The sequence below is a fragment of the Rattus norvegicus genome, chromosome 6 (genome assembly GCF_021556685.1).
Source record: "Rattus norvegicus strain SHRSP/BbbUtx chromosome 6, alternate assembly SHRSP_T2T, whole genome shotgun sequence".
NCBI classification, from domain to species: domain Eukaryota; kingdom Metazoa; phylum Chordata; class Mammalia; order Rodentia; family Muridae; genus Rattus; species Rattus norvegicus.
In genome coordinates this window covers 64,894,115-64,913,876 of record NC_141539.1, presented here as the reverse complement: position 1 = coordinate 64,913,876, position 19,762 = coordinate 64,894,115, and the positions used below count along the sequence as shown (strand labels likewise).

At 37.6% G+C, this 19,762-nt stretch overlaps 1 protein-coding gene across 9 annotated transcripts in view; it reads right to left on the bottom strand.

Moving 5' to 3' along the window:
* Immp2l (inner mitochondrial membrane peptidase subunit 2) overlaps nucleotides 1–19,762 on the bottom strand; it is a 906,807-nt gene that overhangs the window by 291,908 nt on the left and 595,137 nt on the right. For all 9 annotated transcript variants that reach the window (XM_087551872.1, XM_087551869.1, XM_087551873.1 and 6 more), the window contains one exon: nucleotides 14,787–14,852. In XM_087551872.1, the coding sequence (XP_087407998.1) occupies nucleotides 14,787–14,852 (66 nt within the window). The remainder of the gene's footprint in view (nucleotides 1–14,786; nucleotides 14,853–19,762) is intronic.

Sequence of the window (19,762 nt, the reverse complement as noted above, 5' to 3'; positions counted from 1 at the left end):
TGATTTTCATGATAGTTGTATTCTATCCAATTCAGAAGCTTAATTTACATAATCCCCCAAAGACGGCCCGGAATTCCATTAAAGGTCACCTTACTTTCCCATGCACAGACCAAGTTCTAATCTGTTCATTCTTCCCTCCTCTATTGTCATACCCCGTGCTTTGGTAAAGCTAGCTGCTCATTACACTTTCATCTGAAATAGAAAATCTTTCACTTTTGCCTTTCCATCCTACTCAACTCCATTCCAGAATGTATTACTTGCTCCTCTTCATGTTATAGTAAAAGATTAAATAGTCATTTACTTTTTGATGTGTGTAAAATTGAAATCCAGACTCCAGAACTGCTCTTTGGAAGTCTCAAAGCACCTAGAGGTGAGGCAGCATGGGAGCGAGCATTTATTACTGCCTGCTCCTCCTGCATATTAAAATCAGAGTATTGCAGCACGCTCTGGGAGGAGAATTTATTTGCGTAATAAACAAAGTAGAAAAACTCCCGGGTTCCCAGGTGTCCTGCAGCAGAGCACAAAGTTAATAGCTTGCTAGTTAGCATACCTCAAATATACAATTTACTCTTCTTAAATAGAATACTAACAACTGTCAGTCTCCTAATAATAATCGTAATAAAATCAGTCTTTTTCACTAAAGTTCTCATTTGAATCACAACCACCAGGGTGCCCAATACCAAATCCTTATATTAGTTTTTCCACTGAGAAATAGTGAGGCTCTCATACAATATCACTCTAAAGGAGAAAACTAGGGGCACTCTTGGCTTAACTTTATACCTAATAGTTCTATCAACAAATATCTTTTTATTTTACAAAACAGCTAACATAGTGTCGAATTTAGAATGAACAGTTGGAATGTGGGGATCATTAATATTTGAGATTAAGACATTATGACATGCATAGGTTGTCTACCAGTAAGCTAGACAATATCAGAATGTTTTCCATAAATGTAAACAAATTGAAGAATTATGTTCCTTTAAAGAAGTAACTCTTCCTGTACTGCTAGCTTGGCACAGTGCAGGCAGGTTGAGCCCAAACAACCAAACAATAGCTGTCATTCTAATTAATGATACCGAGCTTTCAAGGACAAAGAACTAAAAATAGCAGTGGATATAAGTTGCTTGTGTGCAGGTCTATTCCTTTTACATTAAAAAGAAACTAGTTGGGAAATGAAGTTTAGTGTTCTCTTATTTGAGCATGTGGCTACTCCCTATTTGAAGGACCCTTGTGGAGTTCTTGAAGCATAATTCTTCTTGCTCAGTTCAGACCAAGGATCCATTTTGTCTGGCTGTGCCTCCATGGCTGCTAGCATTTCAACAATCAACATGCTCCCTCTGCCTCAGCCAATATAACACCAATGGATGCACTGTTTTCCTCTAAACTACTAGCCAAATTGGATGCATGTTTCGTGCTTCCTATTGATTTAGTTAACGTGGACAATCTAAACCAAGGTTCAGCAAACTTTAGCTCATGGGCAAAATGTAAATCTACATCTGTTTCCAGGCATGGTGTTTTAAAGTTTTTTCATATAATTTTTTTTGTTACAGTACCAGAAATCAATGTTTTTCAGAGAGCATGGTGTATGCAGCTGAGAATATGTAATAACAGGCCTTTCATAAAACATATGTTGATCACTGGTACAGAGATAAGAAAGAATCGAAAGTGAAGTTCTTTATAAACATGAAGCTATAGCAGGAAGACAGGTCAAGAGCCATACTTAGTCATAGGCTGTATTTGAGCACTCACATGGAAGGTTTTAAGTGATTTTATGTAGGATTTTTATCATATTCATGACATCATTGCCAACACTAATGTCATCAAACTTTTCTACTATGCCTTCTCAGTAAGTCCTATTGTTGGTTGTAAACCATTATAAGTTGACCTTTGTGTATGGTATGAGATAAAGAGCTAGTTTCCACAAGAAGACCAACAGAGTCAACTAACTTGGACCCTTGGGGGCTCATAGACACTAAACCACCAACCAAAGAACATACTTGGGCTAGACATAAGCCCCTCCTGCCACATATATAGCAGAAATATAGCTTGATCTTCATGTCGGTCCCCCAACAACTGGAGCAGGGGCTGTCCATGACTATGTTGCCTGCATAGAGATTCTGTTCCTCTTATCTGGGCTGCCTTGTCTGGCCTCAGCGGAAGAGGATGTGCCTAGACTTGATATGCCAGGGTAGAGGAATATCCAGAGGGACCTCCCCGCTTCTCAAAGGAGAAGGGGATGGAATAGGGGCAGAAGCTATGTAAGGGAGAGAGACTAGGAGGTGAGCAGGGGCTGCTGAAGAAAAGTGATACAACCTTTATTTTCTCCTCAGAAACCTGGAAAACAAGAGGAATTTTCTTATTTTCTAGCAGTCCCCATACAGAAAGTTAAAAATCCACACTATGCTGTGTGGATTTGAATAAAGAAAAAAAAGAAAAAAATCCTATCATTGGACAAAAACAAAAACCAAAGATCCAGTTTCAATGTTCTGCAGGATATCACTGTTAATGACACTGTCCCTTTCTATTGGATCTTCTTGACACTCCGCAGAGATCAGTTGAGAATAAAGGTTTTCCATTCTTATGTATTCTTCTGTACCCCTGTCTCTAAGCTACTAGAGCACAGACCCTCAAGCGCCTCCCTCCAGTCCTCAGAAGCCAGCTAACCTCTCCCCATAGACTTTAGTGTCTGGCAGGAAGTTCTACGCCCTGCTTTATTATTTAGTCTGGTTTAGCCTAAGAGGCAAGGGGTAAGCATTAAGTAGACTATATACCTATCTTGTAGCCTTGAGGCAGAGGAGCACAACACCAACCACAGCATGGTGTAGATTTTTACGTTCTGTATGGGAACCTCTAGAAAATAAGAAAATTCCTTTTATTTCCCAAATTTCTGAGGAGAAAACAAAGGGCATATCATTTTCCTTTCACACTCCTCTCATATTGTACACGGCTGTTAGCTTGCCTCCTGTCTTAGTATGGGTTTCCATTGCTGTAAAGAGACACCACGACACAGGCAACTCTTATATAGGACATTTTTTCTCCATCTTTATTAACTTGAGTATTTCTTACTTACATTTTGATTGTTATTCCCCGGGCCAACATCCCCCTAATCCCTCCCTCTCCCCTTCTCTATGGGTGTTCCCCTCCCTATCTCCCCCCATTACCGCCCTCCCCTCAACAATCACGTTCACTGGGGGTTCAGTCTTAGCAGGACCCAGGGCTTCCCCTTCCACTGGTGCTCTTACTAGGATATTCATTGCTACCTATGAGGTCAGAGTCCAGGGTTAGTCCATGTATAGTCTTTGGGTAGTGGCTTAGTCCCTGGAAGCTCTGGTTGGTTAGCATTGTTGTTCATATGGGGTCTCAAGCCCCTTCAAGCTCTTTCAGTCCTTTCTAAGATTCCTTCAACGGGGGGTCCCATTCTCAGTTCAGTGGTTTGCTGCTGGCATTCGCCTATGTGTTTGCTGTATTCTGGCTGTGTCTCTCAGGAGAGCTCTACATCTGGTTCCTGTCGGCCTACACTTCTTTGCTTCATCCATCTTTTCCAGTTTGGTGGCTGTATTGTATGGGCCACATGTGGGGCAGGTTCTGAATAGGACAACATTTAATTGGCACTGGCTTACAGGTTCAGAGGTTCAGTTCATTATCATTAAGGTAGGAAACATGGCAACATGCTGGTAGGCATGGTGCTGGAGAAACTGAGAGTCCTACATCTTCATCCAAAGGAAGCCAGGAGCAGACTGTCTTCGAGTCATCTAGGAGGAGGGTCTCAAAGCCTACCATTACACTGACACACTTCCTCCTACAAGGCTACACCTCCTAATAGTGCCACTCCCTAGGGCAAGTATATTCAAACCACCACATCTACTTTGTCACTTTAAGGAACTTTCTCAAGGAATTTCTAGCCAGGAGATTTAAAGTGCTCTCCCACCTATCTCTCCTAACATTCTCTACTTCAAAGCCTGATGGTGACTCTAGCAGTCGGAAGGCCTTTTCTTTTAATAAAGTTCTTCAAACAAGTAATTTTGTTCAGTCCCATTCTTAAACCCAAAACATCTGATGGTCATTTCCTATATATAACATAAACTCATATCATATTATGTTAATTACTGTAACAGTGCCATATATAGCAAATCAGTAGATATGATGCCTTCAGTTTTGTTCTTTCTCAAGATGATTTTAGTCACTGGGAATATGAAATGGTATGGCTGTTACAGAAAACATTATGAAGGTTTCTCAGAAAACAAAAAAACAATGATCTAGGTAATGCTTCCCTAAAGGAATTAAAATAAGGCTTGAAAGATTATTAATTATGTTCATTCAATATTCTTCCTGCTGGGTGTGGTAGTTCATACCTTAAAACATAGTATTGGAAGACAAAGGCACACAAATTTCTGTGAATTCATGTACAACCTGGTCTACATATGTATTAATTAGGGTTCTTTAACAGAACAGAGCTGACAGAGTAAATATATGTATGGGATTTATTAGCATGGTTTACAGACTATGTACAACATAGTCTAGAATGCCCAGTATATATAGGTAGTCCAACAATGGCTGTCTCCCAACAGAGAGTCCAAGAATCCACTACTTGTGAGACTGGGTATCTCAGCTGACCGTCCATATACATTGGAACATGAATCCCAAAGAAGCAGGCTCTAAATAAGTGAATCGAGAGTGAGGGGAAAAGGCTAAGTACCAGCTTTCTCTTTCCATGTCTTTCTACAGTTTGCTAGTAGAAAGCATGGCCCAGACTAAATGTGGAAATTCTCACCTCAAAAGATTAAAATTAAAACTGGATCTTCCCACTTCAAATCATTTAATTAAGAAAATTTCTACACAGGTATGCCCAGACGATTGGGTTTTATTTAATTCTAGATGTAATCAGGTTGACAACCTAATATAACCATCACAATGTTGGAAGTTCCAAAGACCATGTAATGTTCTGAAATGTAAGACAAATCTCAATATCCATCAATAGATGAACAGATAAAGAAAATGTGGTTTTATTTTCAGCCCTAAGGAGATGAGAATCCCACTGTCTTCGTTAGGGGTTTTACTACTATGAACAGACACTATGACCAAGGCAAGTCTTATAAAGAACAACATTGAATTGAGGCTGGCTTACAGGTTCGGAGGTTCAGTCCATCATCATCAAGGTGGGAGCAGGGCAGCACCTAGGCAGATATGGTTCAGGAAGAACTGAGAGCTCTACATCTTCATCTGAAGACTGCTAGTGGAAGACTAGCTTCCAGGAAGCTAGGAAGAAGGTTTTAAAGTCTACACCCACAATGACACATCTACTCCAACAAGGCCACACCTACTCCAATAGGGTCACACCTTCTAACAGGGCCACTTCCTTAGCCAAGCAAATACAAACTATCACATCCACATATCCACCCATATGGATAAACCTTGGGTATTTCATGCCAACAACATCATGCTCATCCCAGAAACATGAATATCACATGACTATACTTACATGAGTTAACTAAAATGATAAACCCTTAGAAGTAGAGAATAGGATGGAGATTCCCTAGAGCTGGGGGAAGGGAGAAATTAGCTGCTGATCGAATACTATAAAATGTCAGCTACATGAGATAAGAATACCCAGACAACACTGTTATCTGAAAACTCAGCAACTTAAAAGGTATGATCACACAAAAAAGAGTGTCACCATGATAAGATACCAATTTGTGTTTGATTTTTCAAAACAGTGCTATGTTCATAACATATGGGGCAGTATATGAATTATTTCAATATTAACGGCAAAAATTGGATATTTTTAAAGGGGGCAAGCAAGGAAGGCATTCTACTAAACTTTGGAAAAGTCAAACAGAAAATGTTTATGATAATTGAACTTACAGCATGTTCAAATTAACAAGACATGGGTACATTATCCTATTCTGTCTTCAGATCAGTCCCAAAGAGGGGCAGATAAACAAATCAGACTTATCGAGGTGAATGGCTGCTGAGGTTGTACGACTTGTAAAGCAAACAGCTGGAATGGCCTCTTCACGTCCTAACTCCATATGTAACCTACATATACCTTTCATTGTGTGGGGTCACTGAAAAGTCCCTAGTACACAAAAAAATAAAACTGTAAAAATTTAAAAGCATCCATAATTAACGCAATCAATATCTTGAATGGGTATCTGTTCCTTGATCTAAATCTTCCCTCTGAACATTTCAAAGGAGGAACAGCAGTCAATATAAACTTAAATAAGATTAACAGGAGTTGCCCAGGTCAGAAGAGCTGTCGGTTCCTTAGCTATTATTCAGGCTGAAATATTTTTTCTAAACTTCTGTTTCAAGAAAGTATTTTAAAAGGCAATCTTTTGAGCATCCTACAGTGATAATTACACTTATATGTCTTTTCAAAATATTTGACAGCTTACATTACTGTGGGTAAAAGAAAAATAAAAATCAATATTTAGTTCAAAGGAGTGTACAAAAAGTTAGTATTCTCTAGTCTAAGGCAGTATTTCTATTTGACTTGGAGTTCACATCCTTAGAAAGGCCTACTACTAAGAACTGCAATTGGATCAGCAGGGCAAGGAGCTCAAATGTTAACTATCTGTCTCTGAGTGTGATATGCTTGCTACTAGGGAACATTCTCTCCACAGAACACTTCACCTGGTATGTCCAAGTGGGAAGATGAGGAGGGGTGACAGCCCAAAACCAATCTGAGAGAAGTATAAGGGATACCCAAGAAGAGCATCAAAAGTCAGAAACTGATCACTGTGCCTTAAACTGAATCATGGAGCTGTGATTGAGGACTCCCTCCCTCATCACAGCATCTGAGGCTTTTCATCAGACAGCTGTTTTGTATTTAAGTTATTATACTTCTCTGAAACACCTCAGACACATGATCTCATGGATAGCCTAAGAAGGACAAGATGCCAGTAACACAAAACTATGACCTCAGTGAGAACAATGTCAAGTATGAGGAGGTTGTTCAATATTCATTTTACTTTTGTTTCCCCTAACTTTCTGAGTAGTTTATCTAGGTTGTACAACACTGTCACCCAGTAATATATCTATAGATATTTTATATATGTTATTACTAGGATCATTATTTAATAAATAATTACAAAATTTGTTATGTGAGATACACTAGTGTATTATAGCAACACAGATATGTTAGTGTAATATACACATAGAAAATGTCTCAGAATCTCAAATGTATCTGTAAAATATTTAAAACATAAAAGGAGCTCTAGTCACACTACCTCCCTCATAGGTTCAAGTTTCTTCTAGGAGATGTGGATTAAAAAGACAGATAAACATATATATATATATGTCTAGGGGCATGCTTAGGGATAAGGGAAAAAGAGGGAGTTTTCTTTTTGTCTTATACATTGCAGGAGTATCTGCCCTTCCCTTAACCAGCATGCAATACTTTGTGGTTAAAAAGGAAACTGAGATCTTTCTGCACCTTCTACTTTTACCAGTTTTGATCAAAATAGCCAAGTTCCTCAGGCCCACTAGATACCACCCCTCTACATCACTCCCATACAAAGTCCCCAAAGCCTTTAGAACATCTTCACAGTAACAATTTTCTTGTTACACTGTATCTCTTCTGTTGCTACTCTTGCTTCACTATGAATGTTACAAAGGGTAAGAATTACCTACGACATTTGGCAATTTCTAACAATGAAACTCAATAGCATCTGGAAAACAATAAATACAAGGCCCTCATTAAAAACAATTATAACAATCTGGCCTATAAAAACACATATTATGTCCTGGGCTTTGTGCTAGTCATGTTATATCAATTGTTTCACATGATTTCTTTCAAGGAGGTTCTATGGAATATATGATAGGATAATGTCAAGTTTACGATGAGGAAAATTAGTTTTATAGAACTAGGTAATTTGTCAAGGTAACATAGCAAGAGGCACTTTTGGAATCTAAATCAAGACAGTCAGAATCCATTCTGTATGCCCAGAGCTTACCTGTCACACTGAATGAATGAATGGGCAGCTCGGCAGAAATGAATAAAAGTGAAGACTGTTTAACTATGGCAGAACATTTCTTAAGACACAGGAGGTATCACAATACAAAACTTTTTAGGTAAACCACTGTCTGGGGAGGCGGAGCACCACCATAATAAGAAGCACCGTCATAGGATCAGAAGGCAACTAAATCTAAAGGGTGTCAGCAAGTGTCACATTCTCAAGGCCAAGCCTCAGATATGTTTGCTATATGTCTCTAACAATACTTATATTGCTAAATTGATTATAGAAATAATTTTGAGATAAAAAGTAATGGCATTATAAAAGTCCCATTTCTCAGTCTCTCTGTCTTTCTCTCCGTCTCTGCCATGATTAGAAGTGTCAATTGCTAAAACATATATTCATATATTCTTTACTAGAAATCTCATTTTTATGCCGTGATTTAAGAGTATCAATAGAAATAATCTCCTACATCTATAATTCTACAAAGGCAAGGATCGCCCACAAATTTTTAATGCTTTAGTAAGGAAAAAAAGTAAGAAAGACTTCCACACTGCAGTAATCATTTCTACACTAGGTTAACAAAAGCCCAAGAAACCTAAGAATTCAAGTCCTTATCCATTAAGTAGTGTCACTGGTCAGAGCCTAGTGTTATTTTAGAATGTACCATGTCATTGTTATGGCAGAATAATTCATGGATCAATGTCAACCCGACTAAAGGACTTGGGAGTTTTCTGCAAACCTTCTGCTCAGGTTACCAGTGTCTAAGAGCAGTGCATAAACTCCCACTGATCTCTCGGCAACCACCCACCCTGATCACATTGAGAATTACAAATCTATTAGCCTGCATGCTCCAAAATGTTTTATCCACCAGGCTTTATCCTAAACATAAGCTTCTTTTTATATATTCCTTCTTTTGGGAACAAAGGCATCCCTAATTCTTAGTTTACAGAAAAATACTAAAACATAGTAAACCAATATATGTTCTTCATGGATAGTCATAGGATTCTATTATTCTGAGCTGGTACACTAACCACAAAGATGTTATTTGGACGGCATCGTGTAGTTTTACTGAAAAAAATTCAATCCATTTTCTATTCTGTCTTATAATGCTTAACCATTTGCTGGAATACAGTGTGACTCAACAATCTGAGATAGGCCAACATCAATTTCCATCTCTTCATCGGTCCATTTTATCAGCGGCTTTACAACACTTAATTTCTAGTGATTCAGTGGGTTTTTATTTTGTTAATACTGGAGTTATTTTTAATAAATGAGGATGTTTTGATGTTTTCTAATGTAGTCTTTCAACTTAGAAAGCAATTATCATGTAAATGCTTTTTCAGTAAAAAAAAAAAAAACCCAAAAAGACCCAGGATGCCTGCCTCCAAGTGCTCTGCCATATCAATTCAGTTTCCAGATCGTCTGGCCCTGCATCGTCCAGCAGGAAGTGACTATGGTATGGGCAGGACCCAGCCCCCTTCATCTTGTTCCTTCCTGAAACCTAGAAGTTGCTCTGCATAGGGAGACACTTTTTAGGGTACATCTGAAAGGGAAGGTCAGCAACAACAGAAAATCAAAGTGTAGGAAGTGGATGATACAGGAGACTACACTTCACTCCTCAGGCCTATGCTTGTTACAGTCTTTCTCGCGATTGCGGATTATGTTGATGAGCCTAATGCATAACTAATCCGAATCTCTCTCTTCAGAGTGCCATGGTTTAGGTGATAAATTATATGGCTACCCTGGCATGGGGACTAAGAATCTATATTCCTCCTTCATTGACATTGCTACCTACGTGAAAGAACCCCAGATTCTAAAAGAGGAGGCGTGACACAAGGCCTCACTGCTGCCTGTCCAGGGGAGATCTGTCAAACAGATGAACGGCTGTCCCTACATGCAGAGATGATGCTTCGGACATTTTAATTGTGGCTGATGCGGGTCAATGTGCTCTAGTTCAGTGGGGAGATTTTTCTTCGCTTTATGCTTTTCTAAAATAGTGTTTCTGTGAGAGTCATAAAAAATTCACATTAAAAAGCAAATAGCTATGGTGGAACTGATAAGTATGTCTAGATGTTAATTTCATTAGCTTCTCACTGTTACTGTCATAGCTAAGCATACACAGCAGGGTCAACATTATGAAAGTAAGGCCCTGCCTAACTAAAAGCTTCAGAGAATCTAAAAAAAAAAAAAAAAAAAACAATAAAAAAAAGTCACCCTGTGGTTTTCACCAATGTTGACGACGTTAAGATACAAAATCCAGACCTCTCAACGTCTCCTCATTTCCAATCTCAGATATTGACTGAACTCGCTGAAGAAATACTTCTAACTCCATATTTTACTTTGTCAATATCAATCATAATCAGCGGATTATAAATAATGTGACTGCTTTTATCTGGGTCACTGGAAATAAATCAAAGCAGTTATCACACATGCCACAAACAAAGACCGTTAACTATTCTCATGAGAAGCTTGACTGAACTTCAAGAGAATATTCTGAGTAGTTTTCAGAGTCACACTGTTAGTGGTTAATCTTTTTGCACAGAGCAAACAGCAATTCTTTAAAAATACCTGGCTGGCCATCTACTAAAATAAAACTGAAGCCCTTGCCTAGACCCACCGAGCTCTGCAAACCTCTAAAAACATCTCAACTTTCTTTTTATGTGTGCGGGTTTCTTGCAAGACCTTGAACTCTCACCTAATTTGTACCCTTCTCCAGTTTGCATTGGCCATTTCCTTGGTTTGATTATCTTTCCTCTGCCTACTACGATTCACTGTCTCCTTCCCTTAACTTCCAAACCTTAGAGAAGTTTGCAGGGGATCCCTTACCTAAAATGCACCTCTTTTAAACACCACTTCCCACCATATCTTATCTTACCTATACGTGTTCATGCATGCATATGTAGACTCACTGTCCATCCCCAACCACAGGTATGTAGGCAAACGAAGGATAAATGTCTCTTTTTGTTCACTATGTCTCTCTAGTACCCATGTCAAAAAATCATTAAATTAATGGAATTAAGGTTCTTCAAGAGCATCCAACCTTTTAGAATTAAGGTACTATGATGCCACTTACGAAATTCATGATTAAGAAACATGCAAATCAGTTATTTCAAATCACAAACTCAAAAATCATGTTTTTAGAATAAAAGTCTGTGTTGAGCTGCATTGTTTCATGTAGACCACAGGACAGAGGGGGGAGCACACCTGTACATGAACTGGTTAAATGAGATATAACCAGATCATCTAAAATTAATTTCAAAAGTTATATTGAAGTGTCTAAACTTCGGAATTTAAAGATCACATTTCTTTGACTTTTAAATAAATGTCCCATGCTGTCTCTGACTCTTTTGCTGACTCCTGGAGCCCTTCTCCTACTGGGCCGCCATGCCCAGCCTTGCTGTGATGGTATGTGCCTGGTCTTTTTTGTAGTATTGTTATGCCATGTTTGGTTGATGTCACTGGGAGGCCTGTTCATTTCTGAGGGAGGGAGTGCATCTAGAGAAGGGAGGTGGGGGATAGAGACTTTGGGGAGGGAAGGGAGAATTTTTTTTAAAGGGGGAGTAAAAAATGAATGCCTTCTGAGAAGTAAATTCTGAGTAGTATTGAAAAACACATATAAAAACTTTCTATATAGTTTTTGGGACTAGTTAATTTTGGCGTGTGGTGGTTTAAATATGTTTGGTCCATGTGAACTGGCCACATTAGAAGGTGTGGCCTTGTTGGAGGGAGTGTATCACTGTGTAGGTAGCCTTTGAGGTCTCGTACTACTCCAGCTACACTCAGTTTGGAAGAGAGCCTCCCCCTGGCTGTCTGCAGAAGACAGTCCCCTTCTGCTACCTGCAGATCGAGATGGAGAATTCTTGGCTCTTCTAGCACCAAGTGGGCCTGCATGCTGCTATGTTTCCTGTCATGCTGATAATGAACTACCTCTGAAACTGTAAGCCAGTCCCAATTATTGTTCTCTTTTGTAAGAGTTGCCTTGGTCATATTGTCTCCTCATAGCAATGAAACTCTAACTAGGACAGTTTGTAACTTATTTATATTTATAATATCTTTTAAAATTAAAAAAAAATTTAAAGGCTTCCAGGGAGGGGAGCTAGACCCAAAAATAAAAATAAAAATAACCCAAACTTTATACTTTCATGACTACTATTATTTCCATTTTAGCCTATTTAGTTTACAATATTAAGTAGTATTTATAAGCAAGGATGTTCTTCATAGCATCTCCCATTCAATAAAGCCAAACTATTTCTGTAATTAAAAATAAAACTTTAAAAAGTTAATCTTCCTTAGGGAATAGAGTCAAAGCCACTACTAAAGAGAACAGATTACAAGTTTATTGAACTGAGACTTGAAAAGGTAATGCTAAGCTAAGTGACGCTAATTGCAATGCTCTGTTCTGGGATCCCTCTTAGTACCTGTCATTCCTACCAACAAACTCCTTACCACAGCTTGGCTTTAACTATGTGATGCTTTCTAGGTCACTTGGTCTCCCTACCGTGGAGCTACACCAGGAAAGGCCATCTATCCCAAACTTAGCTTGACCAGCAGTCCATCTAATAGATACACCATAGCTCTGTCCCTCAGAGAGAAAACTGAGATTTCTATCACATTATTGGGACATGCGGTACACCCAATGAAGGCAGCAGGAAATAATGGGACAAAAGTCAACTGAAAAAAAAAGGCAAGAGACAGCAATGTGGATACAGGGTACAACTGAATGAAACTAGAAGTTGTCATGTTAGTCTCTTGCTATTCTTCAGGGAGCTGATTCTTGGTAACTGTTCCCTTTATTTTCCAAGATATCTCCGCAACAGATACTCCATAGAATATATTTTGGGACATTTATAAGCAGAGGCAACTTAGTTAATAGAACACTACATAGAATACTGGGCTAACCCTTTAGCAGTGAACTTGACCTCTGAAGAGTTCACACCTCTATGAAGTTGTCTGATTATCTCAAATTTTAAGTTAAAAATAGTACGAAACTCATGGTATGTATACTAAAACCTAAAGGGGGTTGTTTGCTTGTTAATACTCTTTAGAAAATATCAAATTCTTTCCAAGAAAGCAAATGTTGAAAAGTCACATTTAGTTTTAGCTTGCCTCATAGGAAATTCAGTAATAGCCAAGGGAAAATAGGACTGGAAGGGCATGTCACATATCAGAGCCCCTGCTTGTGACAAAGGAAGGCTATGCTAGACTAATGACCCCCAGGGCTTATAAGGAGCAACTTCCTATAAGCATTTTCAGATATGTACTTGTAAGAAAGGGATCCCAAACGGAAATAAGTAAGTTCATCAGGAAATGGTTTATTATCTTGTGGCCTGGCCCTTTAACACCTATGAAGGCTCTTAGAAACCACTGTATGTGTGTATTCTCTCACCAGTTTAAAGTCTAGGGCACTGAGATAACCAGGTGCCAAGGTTTCAGAAAGAAAGAAAGAAAGAAAGAAAGAAAGAAAGAAAGAAAGAAAGAAAGAAAGAAAGAAAGAAGGAAGGAAGGAAAGAAGGAAGGAAGGAAGGAAAGAAAGGAAGGAAGGAAGGAAGAAAGAAAGAAAGAAAGAAAGAAAGAAAGAAAGAAAGAAAGAAAGAGAGAGAGAGAGAGAGAGAGAGGGAGGGAGGAAGGAAGGAAGGAAGGAAGGAAGGAAGGAAGGAAGACAGACAGACAGACAGACAGACAGACAGACAGACAGACAGAAGAAAAAGAAATGGATCCTTCTGGATCCTTCTCCTCTTAAAGACACAAAGCAATAAAGGATGATTATTTTTGGAATTAATTAGCAAAAGTGTTTTTGAAAAAGACTTTAAACTAGAATTAAAGCTTGGCTCTGAGTCCTTCCTCCTTTGTTTCACTCATCGCTGCATAGCTGGGCTGTGGTGACTGCTTTTTTATTTAGTCTACCACAATATCATATATCTGGAAAACTCCATCCTTCATGAACAATAGCAAAACAGTAAAGTAAAACAAAACAAAAATACAAATGACATCCTTCGACCATGAAGAAAGTAATTTTGCTCTCATAGAACTCCCAAAAAGGCTCTTGGGGACTCTAGTGACCCTCGGAACATCTTTACACTGCTGATCTCAATTCTGCTTGAAAACTGAAAACAAGAGTTTTTAGGATGGAGTTTTGGGTGGAAACAGAATCAGAAAACTTCTTGAATATAATTTTTCGAAGCATTTGTCCGTTATTTTGTGTACACTTGGCTACGCCTTACTTCAAAAGCAGGTAATCGGAATGAGCTGCATCGTGCACTAATGGCTTTCTTGCCATCCTCAAATATTGTTTAGATCGGCAAGTACAATAAAGAAGACTTTGCTATCTATTGCTCGAACTTTTGATTATTCCAATGCTGTCTGCAATTTCAACACTCATTTTTAACCAGAAATGTGTGCTTCAATTCCTGTCCACCTTGTCCTGATGTCCGTGGTTATAAAGGAGTCTATAAGTTTGTGTTTGGGATTCTTAAACAATGAAATGTTCTCAAAAATTTCTAAAATACATATTGATGTCCCAATATTAATATAATTGTTCTATCATTGATACCTGAAAGTAGTAATTTAATGCTCAGAATATGTGGTTAATCTTGGTTCAATTGATAATCATCGTATGTTTTATAATTTAGGGAGAATGGTGTGCTCAGTAACCTCGTGCGTGCCTTCCGTCCTGAGACAGTTCCTGACGTTCACTAAATGAAGCCTAAGGGAAGTGTGTCCGAAGTTCTGGATTGCCAGGCGTATTTTACTTTAATTTCAAATAATCATTGAAAAACAAGTCTAGAGACCTAGATTTTTAAGTTAAAAAGCAGTAGTCTGGGCACCTACCTTATAATATCTCCTTCAAGAGCGATCACTCTCTTAATGATTTTCTGCTCTGGGTTTTTAGGAGACCTAGGATAAAAAGATCAGAGTATATAATCAGCGATGTTTCTGTTATTTGAAGAAAAGAAAGACAAATTGTTTAACAAAATCCCCAGTAATAAAGCCACAACAGAATTTTTTGCACCCATGACACGACATGATCTTCTTTGCATTTCAAGTGAGCTAAGATACTGTTGAGAAAATTATGTTCCATAGTAACATAACTTAACAGAACCGAAAAACACAGGGAAAAATGGGTAAAGGTGATACAGTCTGGCAATACTAGTCCTTAGAGGTGGATGAGCTGGGAGCAAGAGTCCTCTACCCACAGCAAGTTCCAGGCAAGCCTGGGCTACATAAGACCCTGTATAAAGTAGAACAGAAAACAAAGGGGATGAACAGCTTAGATATTAAGGGATAAAAATCATTAATATATTGTTATGAAAGACAAATACTTATAAGAAAGAGGATTTATATGTATGGAAGCAGACATCTTTCATTGATAAATGTTACCATTTATGTCATTTTAAAATTCAAAGATCTTCCAGAAAGTACTGATTCTAGAAGGTTTTTTTCAAGAGAAGGAAGTAGAGAATTCCTTTAAATCATTTTAAAGTTCAGCAATTTGATGATTATCGAATTCAAAGAGATAAACAAGTGCCCTTGACAGTTAAAAGAAATTGACAGATTTTGATATGTAAAGTCAAAAAGGCATTTTCTATTTTAATCTCGTTTGTGAGGGGAAATTTTTATTCAAAGAAACACTACTTAAATAAATCCCCACCTCTCCTGGAATATACATCCCAATGGGCACTTTCCCACATTAGGCTAGGACTGATCTGTGAGGTCAAGAGAGTATGGGAAAGGAATAGTAGGAGTATACCATTTTTGTTATTTGGTTGTAAATGTGTATTTCTCATACCTTCAGTTTCTCAATTCTTCACTGCAGGGAGTCATATCTGCCCTACAATGATAGTGATATGAGGAAGGACTCAGACTGCCCAAGTCACAGCACTGAGCTCAGAGGCTTGTCCGTCAACCCAGCCAAGTTTGGAGAAGCCGTATCTCTGGGCAACAGCTTGACTGCACTTCTCGAATAACCCTGCCCCAGTGTCCCCACCAAGGCTGCCCTGAGGAAATGTGTGCCATCAATGTCTGTTGACTTAAGCTGTTAGGCATTGAAGCAATTTGTTCTGGGGCAATGGATAGATAACTTCATCTTAATATGGACAATTTCCCGCTGATACCATGTTAAAGCTCTGATTTAATGGACTTGTTTCAAGGAACAGGTCATATATCATATAAATGATCATTTAATGTGTATTTGAAAATCAACAAGAGATAAAATATTTTCATGTCAATTCACATTTCGAATTAAAATGCTTTTTTTAAAAGGATGTAAAAGTATAAAAACAGGAAAAGAAGTAGAGAAACTGAGTGTGTTCTGATATAAAGGAGTTACAATATAATTTATATGCTATAATATATCTTACGGAGAAAATAAAATTATGTAAATGGCTGCAATTACTTTCACATAATTATGAATTTTCTTTACTTTGAAGGGAAACTGCATTAGAGTTTCGACTGGCCTCTTTCAAAAAATTGAGTTACCATTATTCTATAAGTTTAGAGTCATTAACAGATATTTCTATCTTGACAAGTTTTGGTGCCTTCAAGCTATAGAAACTGCATTCCGTACACTAGGCAACTTAAGACTACTTAGAAAATGTCTTTTAAGCTCTTTCATTTCAGTCTCTTCTGCTTTTCTCTTAATCCTTCTGCACTTTCCTGAGGATCCTCTCCCCCATATCCACCTCCATTCCCTGGGGACTCCATCTCTTGAAGGCAACCCAGGATCCCCAACTGTTTCCCACTGTCAAACTCAGCCTCTCCTTCTACACATTTCTAATCCTTTGTGTCATCCACTGAGTTGTAGCAACATTCTCTGCCAGGGATCCCACAGTCACCATACTTGTCTAGCATCCTGAGTGATCAAAATCAACCATCCACTCATCCATCCATCCATCCATCCATCCATCCATCCATCCATCCATCCACCCAACAAAGAAAAGACTAGATAGCTACTCCAAGAAACACATACAGGTCATAATTCAAGATACCTTGATCTCTGGACAAAGATACAAACATTAATATTCAAGACACTATGTCTATTCCAGAAGCCACAGTCCCTATTCCAACGATCTCTGAATAAAGCGGTGTAGCTGATTCGTAAGGCAAGGACTTTCAAAGTAACAGTTATGAGTATGTTCCAGAACCTCTAAAAGGTTATAAGTAAATGTCTTAAGGAAGACTGTGAAAACACAAATAGTTAAATGGGCTAATTAGACATTTCAAGACATGAAAGTAGAATTTAATCACTAAAGAAAATCCAAATTGAAATATAACTTGAAATGAACAACTTAGGATGTGAAACAAAACCTCAGTGATGAACCTCACCAACAGATCAGAAGACACGGAAGAGAGAATTTAAGTCTTGAAGATAAGGTAAGAGAAGAGGATAACTCAATCAAAAATGTTATGTCTATAAACTTCTAGGATCAAGATATCCAGAAAATCCAGAACATGATGAAAAGACCAAACTTATAAATTATAGGAATAGAGGAAGGAGAAGTAACCCAAATCAAAGATACATAAAACACTTTTATGAAGTTTTCCCAATCAGAAGAACATGCCAATAAATGTACAAAGGCATACAGAACACCAAACACACAGGACCAGAGAAGTAAGTCCATAGTGACAGAAAATAATCAAAATACTGCATGTATAGAAGAGAGAGGATATTAAAAGCTGTAAGAGAAAAAGGCCAAGAAACAAATAAAGACATATCTATTAGAATTATACCTGACTTATCAATGGAAACTCTAAAAGCCAGAAGGGCCTGGACAATTGTGATGCAGACTCTAAGAGGCCACAGATGCCTGGCCAGACAACTATACTTGGCAAGCAACCAATCACAAACAATGAAGAAAAAAATATTCCATGATAAAGTCAAATGTAAGAAATTTCTATTTACCATTCCAGTTTTACAGAAGGCAAACTTTAGTCTAAAAAGATAAACTGTACCCAAGAGCCACAAGGAATACATAAATCCCAGAAAAGTAAATGAAAAGTTAAAAAGAGGGGTAAAAGACAAACCACCAACACCATAACAAAATAGCAGAAATAAGTAAACACTGCCACTAAAAATTCAGTATTAATGGTATCAATTTCCCAATAAAAAGACATAGACTAACCCTGGTTTAGAAAATAGGATCCATTTTCCTGCTGCATCTAGGAAATTCATCCATCAAGAACAGATATCACCTCAAGGAAGAAAAATGGAAAAAGATACTCCAAGCCAAGAAGCAAGCATGTGTAGCTATTTGACAAAATAAACTTCAAGTCAAAATTAATCAGAAGAGATTAATATTCATTAAAGAAAATATTCAGCTAGAAGGTATTACAAAAACATTTATGCACCAAACACAGAAAGGAACTCATGCTCACAAAGGAAACATAAGGACAAAAATCTCAATCAAAGGTGGGACTTAGAAATCGGAAAATATTTTTGTTATTTTTGGGACTAATGTCATTAGTCGCTAATTACAGAAAGAAAAATTGTATATTTGGTTTTACTGGTGAGCATCAGGAAAAATCTAAAACAGAAATCAGAAAATTGTATTATTAAAACTTTTAATGACCAGATTTTGGGTTATTAAAAACGTCCTTTAGGAAATGGCAACATTTTTGCACCATATGATGTTACCTAGGAAGGAGTGTTCCGATGCGGAAGTAATACCCAAACTAATTACAAAATTTCACGCTTTAATTGAACTAGAACTGAAACTAATAAAGTAATATAAAAGAACCCCTATTTATTTAAAAAAAAAAGGTGAGCCAACAATTTCTAAGCTTCTGAGATTCTTAAGAGGTATTCTGCATTTTACATAATTTGTATTTAAGATCAAGATGCAAAATAGAATATATAGAGTCAGCTATCTATATAATTAAAGTCTTATGAATTACTACTTTAAACATACCTATAAAGTTTAATGTAATATTAAACTCATGAATCTAATCAAATAATTCAAAATGAAACAAGCTATTACTAACATTAATTCCATTACTGCTTAAAATCTATACCTATATTTTAATCATTAGGCCACGGAATGCATTACTTTGATCTAAGTAGAGGTACTAAGAGAGTTATTACATATTTGCATCATAAAAGTTATTAAACTTCTCTTTGTCTTAATTTTCTTGGCCACTTGCCTGTCTCCTAGGCTATGTGGGAAATAACAAATGGACGATTGGCCCTTATTTCAGGAATGCAATGCATGCTGCCCAATAAGTGCAATTTTAATGTTTTTACAATATGCAATATTTTATATTTTTAACCTCTGGGCCCTGAGTTATAAACATTCCATCTTATGGTCATGGTTTAAGCATGCTCAGGTCTGAATGGGAAGGGTAGCATTTTTCTGGTACCTTGTGGGTCTCAGTCTTTGTCTCTGTGGTGACACAGAAAAGAATAAACAAGGTCTAACACAGCCATGACAGGATGCTCCTTTAGCTTCTGAACAACTTTACTTTCTATTGTGATAAAAATATTACCATTTTAACCTGGGCAAATGTGATGAAATTTCTTTGGTCACAACATTCTCTCTCAACTGATTTAAGTTCCTTTGTGTTCCTCTGGCTGGATCACTGGGAAATTCATGTTTTATATAAAATGGATCAAGGAGTACATGTTTTTCCTATTCAATTCCTAACCCTATCTCATCCTAATGTCACCCTGGATCAAATCTTTTATTTGTGTTGAAATTATAAAAACTGACTTTAGTGAGCTGGGTACATTATAGCCTTGTGGTTCTAGATTGGCCAAGATTATTACAGAATTAACCTTTTCACTAGAAATCACAATGGGGCTAGGTGTAGAG